General features: G+C 50.0%; 1 protein-coding gene across 1 annotated transcript in view; it reads right to left on the minus strand.

The window, feature by feature from the left end:
• ME2 (malic enzyme 2) overlaps positions 1–18,216 on the minus strand; it is a 47,269-nt gene that overhangs the window by 20,099 nt on the left and 8,954 nt on the right. The window contains exons 2-3 of the mRNA XM_035100715.2: positions 13,959–14,080; positions 10,713–10,846 (exon numbers count right to left, since the gene is read on the minus strand). Coding sequence (XP_034956606.1) covers positions 10,713–10,846; positions 13,959–14,066 — 242 coding nt within the window. The 5' untranslated portion in view covers positions 14,067–14,080. The remainder of the gene's footprint in view (positions 1–10,712; positions 10,847–13,958; positions 14,081–18,216) is intronic.

Below are 18,216 nucleotides of genomic sequence, written 5' to 3' on the forward strand. Positions count from 1 at the left end.
CCCAGTGTTTCATAGATCGCTGCTGTCACCGTACAGGGAAAGCAGCAGGCTCCGAGACAGCGAACAAACCCCTGAGGGAGGGGGGGAGAGGGAAGGCAGGGAGCAACTCAATGAGGCCACAGCCATCCTGGATTCAAGGTGGGGGGTGGGGGGCCTGGAGTACCTCATGGCATGGGAGGATGCTCCACCGTCCCAGAATGAATGGGTCCCAGCCACTCAGATACAGGAGGAATTCCTGGTAGAAGAATTTCACGCCCTTTTTCCCCATAGACCCAAGCCCTGGCACATGGAAAGGGAGGGGGAGGGGGAGGAAGCACGGGAGAGCAGTTCACCATGGCGCTGGGAAGCGGAGTTTGAGGAACCAGAGGATGAGGTATGGGTGTCACCGAGATCCACCCAGTCAGAGGAAGGAGCAGATTGGCAGAACATTTTTACCCCCACCAGCTCTGACGCCACAGACTTTTTGGGATTCCCGTCCTCCCAGGCGGAAGGGGGGGGCTTGCAGGACTGGGGGGAGGTGTTCACACCAACGGGCTCGGAAAGCACTGAGTTCTTAGGCTTCCAGTCGTCACCGACACCTGGGGGGGACCTGGGGAGGGGTGAAGGAGAGCTTGGGAGGGGGGTGGATGTGAGGGACAGGGGATATCGCGAAGTCCCTCCCCTCCTAAGTTCAAGCCAATCCCCGAGCACAGGGGGAAGCAGAGAGAGTTCCGATTCCAGTGGGGAAGCAGGAAGTCGTGTCCGAGGCTCAGGCAAGGTAGAGGAGCCAGGGTCCCAGGTGGGACAGGAAGGGGCGAATAAGGGCGGGAGACCCATCCCCCCAACTCCGGAATTACGCAGAAAGAGGAGGGGAAAGAGGATGGGTCTGCCAAAGCTTTTGTGTTGGAGAAAGACGCGCCAAAAGCCATTAGGAGGTTCTGAAACCGACTGACAACATCACTCCGTGTAAATAGCAATGACTTGAGCACTGTAAATACGCAGCACCAATAAAAGAATAAAATGCAGAGCTGCGTAGCGTCGTTACTCTGAAGTAGTCCACTCCGGCCACTGTGACACGTGCTATCCTTCTCAAGGAGAAACTATTCATTTCGCTTAGATGAGTATCTCTTCTCTTTTTTTTATAACAGAAAAACCACACAAGCCGCGTTAAATTTCAGCAGCAGGGCAGCAAAAGGGTGGAGGAGGACAGAAGAGAAGGGGCTGCTTAATCATCTCCCTTCCACTCACCTTTCTGCTCAAAGTCTCCCCAGGCTGCTTTTCACCCACAGGGGAAAAGGTACAAGTATTCTGTATATTGTTCCCCCCCCCATGGAACAAAAAGCAGCTTTTAAAGAGGGGTGAATTTTGAGCAAAAATTGTTGGAAGGGGGAAAAAAGTAAGCAGACCCCTTTCTCCTCCCCTTCCCTCTTCCCAGTGTGGGATTGACGCATAATAATAATAATAATAATAATAATAATAATAATAATAATATATTATTTATACCCTGCCCATCTGGCTGGGTTTCCCCAGCCACTCTGGGCGGCTTACAACAAGCTATAGTCTAGGGCCCCACTCTCTTGGGGGCCCCAAAAAAATTTAAAGGGAAAAAACCCCTGGATGTAAATTTCCAAAATATAAAAAACAAATATAATAAAACCTACATACAGCAACAGTGTTTTGTGTCGTGTAGGCTCCTATGATGTGAGTAATGGGCCCCACCTGCTAGCCTGCTCCCTAAAATATCACTGGTTTGCTCATTTCTATATATAGGGTGCCTACATTCTGCATGGACTGGTTGCAGGGCAACATGTGCAAATGGCTTTAGATACCTATTAGGTCCATAAATTACCATCTAGCATATATTCAACACAAAAAACAGCGACCAGTTGTTATTGACAAATGACAGCTGGACATATTAAAAAAAAAACCATTACTGTGAGGGACAGGGGATATCGCGAAGTCCCTCCCCTCCTGAGTTCAAGCCCGTCCCCGAGCAAAGGGGAAAGCAGGGAGAGTTCCGATTCCAGTGGGGAAGCAGGAAGTCGTGTCCGAGGCTCAGGCAAGGTAGAGGAGCCAGGGTCCCAGGTGGGACAGGAAGGGGCAAGCAAGGGGGGAAGACCCATCCCTCCAACTCCAGAATTACGCAGGAAGAGGAGGGGCAAGAGGATGGGTCTGCCAAAGCTTTTGTGTTGGAGAAAGACGCGCCAAAAGCCATTAGGAGGTTCTGAAACCGACTGACAACATCGCTCCGTGTAAATAGCAATGACTTGAGCACTGTAAATACGCAGCACCAATAAAAGAATAAAATGCAGAGCTGCGTAGCGTCGTTACTCTGAAGTAGTCCACTCCGGCCACTGTGACAGCAACCTCCTAATCATTTTTGGGCTACTTCGGAGTTGCCGGGATGAGCGTGTCCGAGGCGGAGAAGTGGCGGCAGATCGCTGAGCAAGCCCAGCTAGAACTGCAACAGCTGTCGCTGCAGGCGCAGGGAGAATTGAAGGCAGCTAAAGAGGAGACTAAGAAGGTCCAGGACGACCGGCTACAACTTGCGGAACAGGTGAGAGAGCTCCAGGAAAAAGAGCAGCATTTAAGGGCGGTGGCGGTAGACCTCCAAAACAAGCTGGATGCAGAGAAAAACAAGGCGGGAGGGGCTCCCCAAGTCCAAGTGCTGCCAGGAAGGAGAGCAGGGACCCTTGTAAGCAAGTTCAATGGAGACCCGAAGGAGTTTCAGGGCTTTGAGACTGAGATCGTGTATGCTCTTGAGCTGCACCAGAATGAGTTCCCCGATGATGAGCACAGAGTAGCGTTTATTGTGGAACATCTCACCGGAGCAGCCAGGGAGTGGCTAAGACCATTAATCGCAACCAAGAATCCTTGCATGAAAAATGTCCAACAATTTCTAGAAGGTTTGAGGACGATGTATTCGTCCGATAGTCATTTGGACCAGACTAAGGAGGAACTGCATAATTTACGCCAAGGAAATATGACAGTTCGCGCATATTGGGCGAAATTCACCATGCTGGTGCACAGACTGGGGTGGGTTTTGGATTCGCCTCCCATGCAAGCTGCGTTTTACTTGGGTTTGAGCGAGGAGGTGAAGGATGAACTCTCGAGAGGTCCAAAGCCCAGTACTATGGATCAGCTGAGCAAAGCAGCTCTGGCGGTGGGGGTGAGGCAGGAATCCCGGTGGAACGACAAGCAAGCGACGCGCGCAAAGCGGGCTTGGTTCCCACGGTCGCAGGAGAAGCCACTCCCTCAACAACCCTTTCAGGCCACGCCTGGAGCCAGCCAGGACCAGGAGCCCATGCAGATTGATAGCGCGCGCGCGCGGGCTTTTCAAACCCCAGCGGCGCCAAGACGCAAGGAGGGAAGGGGCGGGAATTGCTTTCTCTGCAACTCACCCCAGCATCTCGTCAGAGACTGCCCACATCGCAGGGAGTGGCAAGGAAAGGCGGGAACGGTGGTGCCCTCCCCCACTGACGCAGCACCACAGCAGGGAAACGGGAAAGCCTGGCTGCAGGAGACAAGGGGCAGCAGCCAGGCACAGTCAGCAGACAACAGCCCCAGCCCGCCCACCCGCACAGAGAGGTGCAGAGCCAGCCCACCCCTCCCAGAGCAGGAGTGGTTCTAGAAGTGACGCTAACGCTCCCAAATGGCTATCCCCTGACGGTCCTCGCCTTAATTGACAGTGGGGCGTCCGCCAACTTCTTCTCGAGAAGCTTTGCAGAAGAGCACCAAATCCAGCTTTTGCAGTTGGATTTTCCTCTGCACGTAGCAACCATTGACGGCAGGGAGCTGCTGGGAGGGGCCATCACACATCAAACCCCCCCCATGAGAATGACGGTGGGAAGGCACTCAGAGACACTGGCGTTCAACGTCACCACCATCTCAGACCCCCCCATCGTCTTGGGCATGAGCTGGCTGGCGCGCCACGACCCCTCCATCAGTTGGCACCAGAGGTGCATCACGTTTGGGTCAGACTTTTGTCTGGAACATTGCATGCAGCACCAACCAGGGGAGGGGCCTCCGATAGCCACGGTGGCCACCATGCATATCAAAGGGGGTGAGGCAATACCCAAGCAGTACTGGGACCTGCAGGAGGTCTTCAGCGAAGCGGAGTCCGACCACCTACCCCCGCACAGGCCTTTTGACTGCCAGATCAACCTGGTGCCAGGGGCGACGATACCCCCAGCCAAGCTGTACGCCATGTCAGACCAGGAGCTGGAGGATCTGCGCGCTTTCATCGACAAGAACCTCAAGCGGGGGTTCATAAGGGAAAGCAAGGCAGCAGGGGGCAGCCCGGTCTTCTGGGTGGACAAGAAAGACACGCAACAGCGCCGTCTTGTGGTGGACTTTAGACGGCTGAATTCGGTGACAGAGCCCGTGGCTTTCCCCATGCCCAGAGTGGATGATCTCCTGACAGCGGCACGCAGGGGCAAGATTTTCACCAAGCTGGACCTAAGGGGGGCGTACAACTTGATCAGGATCCGGGAAGGAGATGAATGGAAAACCACGATGTTCACGCCTCTGGGCTCTTTTGAATATCTGGTGATGCCCTTCGGTTTGCAAGGGGGCTCAGCATGCTTCCAGGCCTTCATGCACCACGTCCTGGGGTCCCTCCTCTTCAGGAAATGCTTGGTCTTCCTAGATGACATCCTTATCTACTCGAATGACCCAGTGCAGCATGTGAAAGATGTCAGAGAGGTGTTGCAACGCCTGAAGGAGCACCACCTGTATGTGAAGCTGGAGAAGTGCAAGTTTCACACCAAAGAGGTGGACTTCCTGGGCTACAAGCTGTCAGACAAGGGGCTGGCGATGGACAAGGACAAGGTGCAGGCCATCCTGGACTGGCACAGCCCCAGGACGCGCAAAGATGCCCAACGCCTACTAGGCTTCGCTAACTTCTACAGGAAGTTCATCAAGAACTTCTCTCGCGTTACGGCTCCCATCACGGACTGCCTGAGAGGCAAGCAGAAGTTCAAGTGGACACCAGAGGCGCAAGCAGCGTTCGAAAGCCTCAAGAGAGTGTTCGCCTCAGACCAAAACCTGTTCCATGTGGTGCAGGACGCGCCCCTACGCATTGAGACAGATGCTTCTGAAAAAGCTGTGGGCGCAATTTTGTTGCAACTGGACGCCAACAGGGAGTGGAGACCCTGTGCCTTCTTCTCCAGGAAGCTGACACAGCCTGAACGCAACTACACAGTGTTTGATAGGGAACTTCTTGCGATCTACGCTGCGTTCCAGCACTGGCGACACTTCCTGGTGGGCGCGAAGCACCCCATCCAGGTGTGCACAGACCACAAGAACCTGGAGTTCTGGAGAACTGCCAGGGTGCTCAACCAGCGGCAGATACGGTGGGCAGAGTTCTTCTCGAACTTCAACTTCTCCATCCACTACATCCCGGGGGAGCAGAATGTCAGGGCGGATGCCCTCTCCCGCAAGCCAGAGTACATGGAGGAGGAGGCGCCACCAGCCCCAAGGCACATTTTCCCCCCGTCGGCATGGTCCTGCGGAGCAGCTGTGGTGAGCGAGGCAGAACTCACAGCACTGACGGCAGCGGATGAATTTGCCAACCGCATCTTCAGAGAACTGAGAGGGGGGAGGGAGCAGGCAAAAGACTTTGCAGAACGCAGAGGGCTGCTTTTCTACAAGGGTGCGCTGTACCTACCCACCACCCAGCTTCGACGTACGGTCCTCAAGCAGATGCACGACAACCCTACAGCGGGGCATTTTGGAAGGGACAAAACCGCTCACCTAGTCATGAGACACTTCTGGTGGCCAGGGGTGCGGGAAGATGTTCGAGACTATGTAAGGGGCTGTACCACCTGCCAGCGGGCGAAGGTGGTCAGAGCAGCGCCACCAGGGTTGCTGGAGCCCTTAGCCACACCACACAGGCCGTGGGAAGTGGTGTCCATGGACTTCATCACAGATCTGCCTTCGTCCAGGGGTAAGACTGCAGTGTTGGTGGTGGTGGACCTTATGTCCAAAATGTGTCACTTTATACCGTGTGCCAGGGCAGTCTCGGCAGAAGAGACAGCCAAACTGTTTGTTGATCACATTTTCAGACTGCATGGATTACCTTTAAGGGTTATTTCGGATCGTGGCCGCCAATTTGTTTCCAGGTTCTGGCGGCGGCTCATGAACCTCCTGCAGGTGGAGGTCAGCTTGTCGACGGCTAGACACCCGCAGACCAACGGACAAGCGGAGAGGGTCAACGCCATTCTGCAGCAGTACCTGAGATGCTACGTCAGCCAGCGGCAAACGGACTGGGTGGATCGCTTGCCACTAGCAGAATTTGCCTACAACAATGCAGTGCACGTCTCCACAGGGGTGTCGCCCTTTAAGGCCAATTACGGGCGCGACCTCAGATCTTTCCCAGAGAGGGAGAGGGAGGAGGAGGAGGAGGAGGGCCCACAGGCTGAGGATTGGGCAGAGGAACTGGAGACGGTGCACCAGCAGCTCAGAGAACACTTGGAGAGGGCCAAGGAAGCGTACAAAAAGGGGGCAGATCGCCACAGGCGACAAGGGGAGGTCATCAGGGTGGGGGACAAGGTGTGGTTGTCCTCGGAGGGCCTTCCCACCAGAGGGAGGTGCAAAAAGCTGGCACCCAAAAGGCTGGGCCCCTTCACGGTCACGCAACAGGTAAACCCGGTGGCATACAGGCTGGCACTGCCAGAGGACATGAGGGTGCATCCAGTGTTTCATAGATCGCTGCTGTCGCCGTACAGGGAAAGCAGCAGGCTCCGAGACAGCGAACAAACCCCCGAGGGAGGGGGGGAGAGGGAAGGCAGGGAGCAACTCAATGAGGCCACGGCCATCCTGGATTCAAGGTGGGGGGTGGGGGGACTGGAGTACCTCATGGCATGGGAGGATGCTCCACCGTCCCAGAATGAATGGGTCCCAGCCACTCAGATACAGGAGGAATTCTTGGTGGAAGAATTTCACGCCCTCTTTCCCCACAGACCCAAGCCCTGGCACATGGAAAGGGAGGGGGAGGAGGAGGAGGCACGGGAGAGCAGCTCACCGTGGCGCTGGGAAGCGGAGTTTGAGGAACCAGAGGATGAGGTATGGGTGTCACCGAGATCCACCCAGTCAGAGGAAGGAGCAGATTGGCAGAACGTTTTTACCCCCACCAGCTCTGACGCCACGGACTTTTTGGGATTCCCGTCCGCCCAGGCGGAAGGGGGGGGCTCGCAGGACTGGGGGGAGGTATTCACACCAACGGGCTCGGAGAGCACTGAGTTCTTAGGCTTCCAGTCGTCACCGACACATGGGGGGGGCCTGGGGAGGGGTGAAGGAGAGCTTGGGAGGGGGGTGGATGTGAGGGACAGGGGATATCGCGAAGTCCCTCCCCTCCTGAGTTCAAGCCCGTCCCCGAGCAAAGGGGAAAGCAGGGAGAGTTCCGATTCCAGTGGGGAAGCAGGAAGTCGTGTCCGAGGCTCAGGCAAGGTAGAGGAGCCAGGGTCCCAGGTGGGACAGGAAGGGGCAAGCAAGGGGGGAAGACCCATCCCTCCAACTCCAGAATTACGCAGGAAGAGGAGGGGCAAGAGGATGGGTCTGCCAAAGCTTTTGTGTTGGAGAAAGACGCGCCAAAAGCCATTAGGAGGTTCTGAAACCGACTGACAACATCGCTCCGTGTAAATAGCAATGACTTGAGCACTGTAAATACGCAGCACCAATAAAAGAATAAAATGCAGAGCTGCGTAGCGTCGTTACTCTGAAGTAGTCCACTCCGGCCACTGTGACAATTACCTTCAGTAGCTTAGGGCCTCATCAAACCTAAATCTGGCCCTGCCTCTTCCCCTGCCATTACTCTATTGAAACGGGAAGCCTCTGAGGCCACTTTTAATGGAAGAACGAACCCCATTAAATTAAACTCGCGCTTTCAAATGCATACGAGTATCCACACATTCTCGCAGACACCCATTATGACACATAACACGCAGAGACATTCATTCTGATAAATACTTATGCAATCTTTCTCTCTCTTACACGCACACACACACACACACACACCTACCTTTAAGATGCATTGGACATTCTCCCCCAAACCTAACTGCTGGATGGGGGAATCTTGTGGAGAAGGGGAGCAGCGTGGGGAGAAAAGCGCTTCCTTCCCTCAGTTGCAAACTTCTCTCTCTCTCTCTCTCTCTCTCTCTCTCTCTCTCTCTCTCTCTCTCTCTCTCACACACACACACACACACACACACACCACACACACCACACACCGCATGGCAATTAGGTTTGAAAACAGCTTCTCATTGGAGCTGGGATGAGGCTTCCCCCCCCCAAACCAAATGTCAAGCAGGGGTCCAATTTTTGGTGGTGGGGGGAAGTTAGCTCCCATGCCACTGCCGCCACCACCCCAACATCTGTGGCTCTCATCAATCCCCACTCCCAGCACGACAATTAGGATTTTAATAGCCTAGTTGCTGTGTGAGGAAGGGTTTGGTGTGACAAGGGGAGGCTACGAACTGGATGGGGAGGCCCCAAAGGCTGGAGGGTGCCCTCCCCTGCTATTTGGAGTATACAAAAAAGAAAAAAGCATAGCAGTGGGAAACTTAAGCACAAACACATAGGGTACCCAAGCGCCCTGGAGTAGGCCACAGCATCCAAACATGTACTCAGATAACAAGGCCATGATGAAAATCCAAGTAGATCACCTTTCAAGTTGGATTGGAACAAGGCACTGATGAACTATTTTTTTAAAAAAAATTGGACTGCACATTCTATTCAGTGCAGGTTTTGCATTCAGAAAATGCAGCTGTTAAATGCAAAACGAAACGAAAAGTCAAGTGTCAGTTGCAGAAACAACCTTGAACCGCAGTCCAAAATCCCACATAAGCTTAGTGCCATGGTTTTCAACCAGTGTGCCTCTGCCTCCCAAAGGCTTGCACAGCTGTTTGTTACAGCAGCCCTGGCTACAAGCTCTGCAGGCCAATGGTGCCTCTGGGGCTGTCCAGGGAGTGCTGGTTTCCAGGAGCTGAGGCGGGCTCAAAGTAAGCAAGCAAGCAAGCAAGCAAGCGGGCGAGGGAGCCCAGCCAGCCAGCCAGTCCGCCAGCCAGCCCCTTGCTGTTGGGAATGGACAGACAGGTCCCAGGGCTCCTGTGGGGCAGTGTGAGGAGACACCTCTCTTTGAGGTGAGAGACCAGGGATGGTGGCAGGGGCTGCCCAAGGAGAGGGGAGAGGAGGTGAGGCTGAGGGAACACTCCACGAGGGAGGGTGTTCGAAAAAGGGTGAGAGGCTGCCAGCTCTGCAGGCAAGGGGTGACATAGTTGGGCTCCTGAGCCCCACGGGGGTGCCGCAGAAAGAACGCAGTTGGTCGAGGGAGCCGTGGACTCCAAAAGGTTGAAAACCTCTGGACACTTTGTTCATGGAGTTTACTTCCACTTAAGCTTATGCAGGATGTCGGACTCCAGTTCAAGGTTATTTTGACAACCGACACTAAACATTTTGTTTTTATTTTGCATTTAACAATTGCATTTGCTGACTGCAAAGTAACCTCTATGAACCAAGTGATAGTTTCTTCCAAGAAACACGCACTGGATCAGGCTTTATGGGGAAACCTACTTAAGGGGTGGTGGAAATGAACGTGATCCGGTGTAACCATCGTTTGCTCAATGGACATGGCACTCCCTTGATAAGAGAGCTGTTTTATTAGACAGAACACCGCTTTATGGGCACCTTATCTATCTTTCTGTTACTGCGCAGATCCTAAGTGCCTACACATTAACACTCAAGTCAGTAATTACTCTTAGATTTATATCAGGGATGGGGCAAGGGCTCTAGCTCAATGGCAAGAGCATCTGAAGGTCCCAGGTCCAAGGAGGGCTTGGGAATCTCAGAAAAAGAAATGGAGAAAAGAAAGCAGGTTGCTTTACTAGAAAGGAACCCAAATGGTTGGTGGTACTGTCAGATCATGGAGGGAGGGAAACCTTTTAAAGGCTGGGTGCCCTCAAATTATTTGGAGAAAAAGAATTAGAGTCTTTTAATTCCATTATTTATACTTTTATACTGTGTACATACGGAAGGAAGGGGAAAATACAATGATTTTATTCCCTTTTTATTCTATCTAATATACAAGGGACTGTTGATCTGACCTTTGCTATGACCAGCAAGTCTGCCGTCTTTGAGAGTGTGTGAAGGAATTGGCTTGTTCAGCAAATATCAAGGAAAAAGGCAGCTGGAACTAATGGCATTCTCTTTCTGTTTCGGTGCAGACTTTCCTAATTTTGAGTGCAACACGGTTCATTATTCCACCATCCTGGTTGTCATAAAAGGAAACCAAATGTGTGCCTTTCACAGTATAGTTTGGACCTGTGCATCCACTTGTGAATGGTGGGGAGTTTGGTGCCAACCTGGACATGTTAAAAAAATCAGCTTTACTAGTAAATATATTTAATAAGAAGCAAAGCAACAAAGGCTTCAAAGGGGTATATTTGGAAAATGGGAACAAGTTGAAAGAAGCATGGCTTATACGTGGCCAGAAATGCTTTGATGGAAACCCTGATGATGTTTCGATGGACATGTTTAGGCAGTGTTGAGTGTTCTCTTATCAGACATTTTTTAAGGGCTGATTCAACCAGCTACTTTCAAAAGCTGAGTTCGGGCCAAACCGGCTTTCCCCCCGTGAATCTGGAGCCCTGACACATGTCCAAGCTACAACAGCAACAGCAATAAAAACAAGAGAATGAATGATACAAGACTAAGTGCCTGCCAACACACACACTTACTTTTCCAAAGGGTCGGTCATTTTCCCCACGTTCCTATGAAACCGTAAGGCTTGGATGTCTTGCGTCTCAAACTTTGGTGGTAGAAGTCCCTGGAGGCCAAGCATTTGCCGCTCTTTTAACGTAAACGCCATGCCCTGGAGACAGAGAGGAACAACAGAAGTTAGACGCTGTTCAGCCTGGGAAAGAGGAGACTGAGAGGAGAAATGAAAGCCATCTTCAAATATCTCAAGGGCTGTCACAAGGAAGAGGGAAAAAGCTTGTTTTCTCCTGCCCTGGAGGGCAGGATTCAAACCAATGGATTCAAGAAAGGACATTCTGACTCAACATCAGGAAGAGATGTTCTGCAATGGAGTGGACTCCCTTGAAAGGTGTGGGGGGCTCTCCTTCTTTGGAGGTATTTAAACAGAGGGTCAATGGCCACCTGCCAGGGATGGAGCCAGGGCAACTTGTTTCTCATTTGGCGTGCTGGCAGCTGGCAGTAGAGGAATTCTCTCCGCCACCAGCACCTGCCAAGGGAGCTGAGGTGGTTTCACCCTGGTGCCTTGCAGAGCCAGGGCCGATGCAGCTCGTTCCTCCCTCTGCTTTCCAACATTGCAATGTTGAAAAGGCTGATCTCGCCTAGCGCTAGTCCAGGATTCTATTTAGTACAGGAGACCACAAGCAGGACATGAGAGAAACAGGCCCTTCTCACTCCTAGCAACCAGTATCCCCGGCCCCACTCTTAAGATTTCCTTCATCATAAGAATGCGAAGGAAAATAAAAACAAGCGCCCCTGTTCTAGTTACCAATACTAATCTAATTCAACAAGCCAAAACAACTCTTGGCAATTCTCAGTACCATCTAGTTGGGTTTTATTTTTTTAGCAAAGCCGAATCCCAGCGAGCCTGACGTCTTATTTAGCTAACAGGGCCCATAGTTTCCTCAATTTTAATCTGCCAGGGATGAGGAGGCTTGGAGAGTAATGAAGGATATTGTTTTTTTTTAAGGAGAGTAGGGGTCACTAATCTCAGATGGTATCTTGTTCAGTCTCTTCAGAGATTTGAATAGTGTTCAGAAGCCCTCATTTTTCAGAAGACTGAGCTTCAATATGGCCTACTTAGGGCTTATCCAGATGCTCAACAAACATCTGTTTAAGAAATAATAGATATTAAAATATTATTGTTGAAATGGGCAAGGATTTTTTCTCAGGGGAGGGGGCAGAAGAGAACCAGGCAGCCATTATTTAGCACTTTTTTTCCAGAGCCCATTCCCCCTCAGCTACCCCTTTTGACATCTATCTGTCTCGACTTCATTCTTAATCCTCTTATGACTCAGCCTCAATAAAAACTGCTGGATTGAACAATAAACCCAGCAGTGACCTCGGGGTTCATCACTCCTATCATTTTGTCACAAGGAATTGCTTCTTATTTTTCCTGTCAACAGAGTCATAACTCTTTTTTTTTTTGGCGTGGGGGGAAGAGATCAGTCTGTCAGAGCTCCATCCTGCCCCACCTCCCCTGTGACCCTCCAAATGTCATTGGATTCCAACTCCCATGAGCCTCAGTGAGCACAGCCAATGGTCAAGGATGATGGGAGCTGCAGTCCCCATGACATCTCGAGCAATAGCCCCCAACCTTTTTAGAAGTGCGACTCACCTTTAGATCAAACATGCATTTGGGGATCCACTTTTAAACAAACACCATATACTTGTACCATTGTAGTGTTGTGGCTGTGACCCATTGTAAGTTGGAGACCAGCTAACTAGAGGGCCACAGGTTTTGTGGTAAGACACTTTGGAAAGGGGACAGTAGGTAAGTTGGGGCAGCCGACACCCAACCTATTGCCGTACCAATCACTCCTCTCTTGGCTCTGGGCTGGCAATAAGGCAGCCAGGTGGCATTCTTCTGAAGGTCAGACTTAGCCAAGAACCACTGAAGATAATCCTGAGAGTTTTCAAGGAAATGATCCCTGTATTTGGCAGGCACCCAGCACCCACCCCACTTCTTGTCACTTTCCATTCCCTAGTTAGGAACTTTGCAGTAGACCAAAAGTATGTGGAGAGTGTTGTTGAGAAAAAGCCCTCTTTTAAAAGTTACTTACCTTAAAGAACCCAGTTTTCCCCCTCCTGGTGAGTGCTAATCTTAAACCATATGGAATGAACCTCTTCTCTGATACAAACTTTCCCTCTTCTCTACCCTTTCTCTCTAGATTCATTCTCATAATTCCCACAGCTTCTTCTTCTCTCAATTCTCCCTGTGCCATTCCTTGTCACTAGATTCCTTTATCCTCTAGCTGACCAGTCGGTCCCCTGTGCTTTCCCTCCCAGCCCTGCACCTGCCACGTGAAAAGTTTTGATCCCAGCCACACTGACAATGTCTCCTTCCCTTATGGAAGAAGGACTGCAAACTGCTGTGTTTCCTGATCAGCTAAGTATTCCATGACACTGCACCAACACAAGCACAACGCACGACCACCACCAGTTTTATACTGGTATACAGTCGTACCTAGGAAGTCGAATGGAATTCGTTCTGGAAGTCCGTTCAACTTCTGAAAAGTTCAGAAACCAAGGTGCGGCTTCCAATTGGTTCCCAATTGTGCAGACGCGCCGGAAACAATAGCGGAAGCCGTGCCAGATGTCCGGCTTCCAAAGAAAGGTCGAAAACCAGGACACTCACTTCCGGTTTTTGATCGTTCGGGAGCCAGAACATCTGACTTCCAAGGCGTTCGGGAGCCATGGTACAACTGTACTATTGCAAGAGGAGGATTTGCTGCAATTCTCTATGTCAGGCGTCCCCAAACTACGGCCCTCCAGATGTTTTGGCCTACAACTCCCATGATCCCTAGCTAACAGGACCAGTGGTCGGGGAAGATGGGAATTGTAGTCCAAAACATCTGGAGGGCCGAAGTTTGGGGGTGCCTGCTCTACGTTGTCGCCCTTCCATTCAAACTAATAAAGATATGCAAAGTTAGATGTGGTCATTTCTGGCTCTGCTTAAAGTAAGGCTTCTATCTCATTTACAACACAATCTGAACCACACCTACTCAGAAGTCAATCCTATTGAATTCAATGGAATTTAATCCCAGGTAAGTGTGGGTAAGAATTGCACCAGCCACAGTCTTTTTTTCTTTTCTTTTTTGGGAGGGTGCAGGCTCTGAGTCTCAGCACAAGAAGCTTCCTGCTCTTGCAGAAGCTTTTAGCTCTGGGTAAGATCCACAGCACAGATAGCAATTCAAGATCAGACGTGAAATACATTCCATGCGACCAACCTTATTTGTTCTGGGGTTCAGCATCAAGACCTTGCCTTTGTCTTTTGTATGTACTCCGCGACATGCCGACACGCAGGGAGCGGAAGCTATTCTTAATCTGGAGAACATTCTGTATGGTTTGCCTGGAGAAAGAAAACATTACGTTACACGTTACAAAGAGGGCAGTCTTGTTTCACGCTGGCAACACACAGAGGAATAAGAAGACCCTTTATGGATAGTTAAGCTTTTCTCATTCTGGCTAGATAACAACTATAGCCTTCAAAACAACAACTCGGCCTACAAGCAAGGCAGGGACACCATTTGGAGAAATGAAAAAGAGCTAAGAGAAGAGGGGGGGAGGAAAGCAACCTTAGTTCCTTTGCTTTACTCCTGGCACCTTGTGGCTGTGTATATGAGGGTGCAGCACAACTACAGTAAAAAAACAAACAGGTAAAGGTAAAGGGCCCCTGGATGGTTAAGTCCAGTCAAACACAACTATGGGTTGTGGCACTCATCTCACTTTTCAGGCTGAGGGGGCCAGCGTTTGTCCACAGACAGTTTTTCAGGTCATGTGGCCAGCATGACTAAATCGCTTCTGGCGCAACGGGGCACCATGACGGAAACGAGAGCGCACGGAAACGCCGTTTACCTTCCTGGTACAATAGTACCTAGTTATCTACTTGCACTGGTGTGCTTTCGAACTGCTAGGTTGGCAGGATCTGGGACAGAGCAACGGAAGCTCACTCTGTTGTGGGCATTCAAATCGCCGACCTTCCGATCGGCAAGCCCAAGAGGCTCTGTGGTTTAGACCACAGTGCCACCCGTGTCCATCGTGTGCCATCGCTTGCCGAGTTGCAGAAATTGCAAATTCTCATAACCCTAGAGGCTCAGAGATGTCCAATGAAGCTGAAGGCTGGAAGATTCAGAATAGACAAAAGAAGGCATTTCTCTGCACGGCACACAGTTAACCTGTGGAATTCATTCGCACAAGATGTAGTGATCGGCACCAACTTGGAAGGCTTAGAAAAATCCATTGAGGACAAGGGCTAATAATTCGCGGCTATGAGCCATGATGGCTATGTTCAACCTCCATGATCAGAGGCAGCAATGCTTCTGAAGGCCAGCTGATGGAAAGCGCGGGAGGGGAGAGGGATGCTGGACTCTGGCCCTGCTGGCAGGCTTCCCACAGGAATCTGGTTGGCCACAGGATGCTGGACCAGGTGGGCCACTGGCCTGATGCAGCAGGGCTCTTAATATGTTCTTACTGTAGCTCAGGCATGTCTAACAGGTAGATCGTAATCTATTGGTAGGTTGCGGGGCATTCCTGGCAGATCCTGGGGGCCCCAGTGATCTCCTCCCCCCCCCCAAAAAGAGGGGAAGCTCAACAACTTTGCTTTTCCCAAAAAAGCTCAACAACTTTGGTCTATCCAATGACAATGCGGCCTATGCGGCTTGGGACCCTCGTACCTACGGGACCGCCTCTCCTGGTATGCCCCGCGGAGGACCTTAAGGTCCACAAACAACAATATTCTGGAGATCCCGAGTCATAAGATGGCTAGATTGGCCTCTACTAGAGCCAGGGCCTTTTCAGTACTGGCCCCAACTTGGTGGAACGCTCTTTCCCAGGAGACCAGGGCCCTGCGGGATTTGTCATCTTTCCGCAGGGCCTGCAAGACAGAGCTGTTCCGCCTGGCCTTTGGGTTAGACTCAGCTTGACCCCTGTGTTTTCCTCCCTCATGGCTTGGATTTATGGACTACTTGAAATGAGGCTGCACTTTAAATTTTAATACTGTATTTTAATTAATTGTTTTTATGTTTTATTGTAATTCTGTTGGTGTCAGCCGCCCTGAGCCCGGTTTTTGAATGGGGAGGGCGGGGTATAAATAAAAATTTATTATTATTATTATTATTATTATTATTATTATTATTATTAATGACACTGCCAGTTTTTTTATACTGCAAGTAGATCGCAGTCTATTGGGAGTTGGTGGTCCCTGCAAACCAAAGTACCTGTAACTGAAACAATCCCATTTCAGGGAAAGGGGTACATAGGGTACAATCTACCATTCTTCCTCTGTTGTTTCCTTGGGTATATTTCAAGATTGCTAGCCCTTTGCAGTAGGGACTTTAGTAAAGTGTCATATACATGGCACAATATAACTAGAATCATAAGAGTTGGAAGGGACCCTGAGGATCATCTCGCCCAACCGCCTTCAGTGCACGACTCTGCAGCTGATCCATATGGGGTTTGAACCTGCAACCTTGGCATTATCAGCACCACGCTCCAACCAACTGAGCCACCCAGGCAACAGCAGCATCTACCTATGAGTCTAAGTATTTGTTTTGCAAGCTTGGGCGCAACCTACATTTCATGGTTTGAAGCAGAGGCCATGCCTATAAATGCTGAACTTTTCAATAGGGGGAAAGGGGTGGGCAGGCTTTCTTTGATGTGCCATAGCAGGGATGGCAAAGAGTGTTTCGTTGGTCTCATTTGGGCGCCAGAATAATTATATCTGGTTTTCTAATATCATTTTATAGAATATTAAATGTGGTGGGGAAAGGAGTGAGATGCATAGGCTCATAAGCCAACATATTTTAAACACCAATGAAATGAAATTCTGTTGGAGGCCTCTTTTGAATACCATACTGTTCCATGTCTCAAGTTATTGATTAATTAGCAGGGGGAGCTGTCAAAGTTCTAGGCATAATATTATGTTAATCAATTATAAACTAGTGAGTTGGGGAAGTAGTTATAAAGTACTGCACAGTACGGCTTTGAAATCCGATTCAGGTCCCTATTATACAAGGTGAGGTTACTGCCATAAATTGCTCTCTCTCTTTAAACAAACAAACAAAAAAACCGTTGCCAGGAATGTAAAAACCTCCAAATGTCCTTTGGAAAGCTCCGACAGCAACGTGGGAACCGATTGTGCCTTTTTATTTTTAGTCTGTCTTGAGTTCCATCTCTCTTAACTGCCCGCTTTAAGATGCGGGTATTATGGGAGAGAGAAGAGACTTTGTTTTCTAAATCTAAATCTGGTGCACATCTGCAAACCTTTGCTGTGTAGGGCCCTTTAAAAACAAATGAAAGTAAAAAGAATACAAATAAGACGTTTTCTTTTGAATCACCCTAGTTCAGAGGGACCTGTGGCCAAGTTTATTCATTTACAGCCTGGCAACCGGAGCAACGGAAACTTCATTTACAGCCTGGCAACCGGAGCAACGGAAACTTTGTCGCTAACAGAAACACAAGCTGCTTTCTCCTTGCTCAGCAAGGTGGCTGGGGACAAAGCCCAGCTGGCCTGCTGCAATTAATCGGTGGAGAAAGATCTATAGCATAAATCTGTATCAAATCCAATTTATTGAAGAGATGTCATTAGTACACAGACAATTCAAACAGGAGAACTTGAGCTAGGTTTAAGGTTTTTAGAACCTGTCAACCAACGAAAAGATTTTGGAGCTTATTTGCCAGTCGGCTTTTAATGGAACTAATTAATTAATGCTTTGAAGTTATGCACTGCAATGGCTCAGTGAAGAAGCCTAAGTTCTCCAATACCCCCCCCCCCCCCGGAAAGGTGGTTTCCCTGGATACAGGCAGAAAGGCAACTCTAGACAGATTCATCAATTGCTATCGCCCAAGCATCCTAAATAACACTGGTCCTTAGATCCCAGTTTGACAGCAATTACCTCTACGGTCTGCTTTGCATTACTGACAGGCATCCATTAGAGGAGGCTAAACACCTTCAAATTCTAAACACCTTCAAATGGCTAAATTCAAAATTTAGCCATGATATAAAGCCAACAGAAGGGACTCCTCCCAACAACTTAATTCACCTGTCTCCAGTTAATGAGCAACCTGTGGAACAGGATTGCTCTCCCGTTGCAGGAGGAGGAGGAACAAATGAAATATGATACAAGTGTCATCTGGCCCCGGTATAATCTAATTAGCCATTACTTATTCTCTCCCGAACTCTGTCCTTGAACTCATAACTTAAAATAAATGCCGTTTAAACCATAATGAATTCTGACTTTCTACTTGTCCTTCGAATTAATTTAGTTTTTCAACACAAGGAGAATACTACACACATGAGTTTTGTTTAATTTCTTTTTGCCATGGGTAAGAAAAGTTGCCCCGGTGCTTCAAACCACAGGGCAAGCAGGAGTTGGGAGAATGGGATAGGGTGGAGAAAATGGGGCGGGGGCACTTGCCAAGCCCCTGCTCACCTAGGGGCTACTGCTAATCGCCCTAGGTGAGTGTGTGTGAATGTGAGCGTGCAAG

This window comes from Zootoca vivipara, chromosome 11, assembly GCF_963506605.1.
Source record: "Zootoca vivipara chromosome 11, rZooViv1.1, whole genome shotgun sequence".
In the NCBI taxonomy this organism is placed as follows: domain Eukaryota; kingdom Metazoa; phylum Chordata; class Lepidosauria; order Squamata; family Lacertidae; genus Zootoca; species Zootoca vivipara.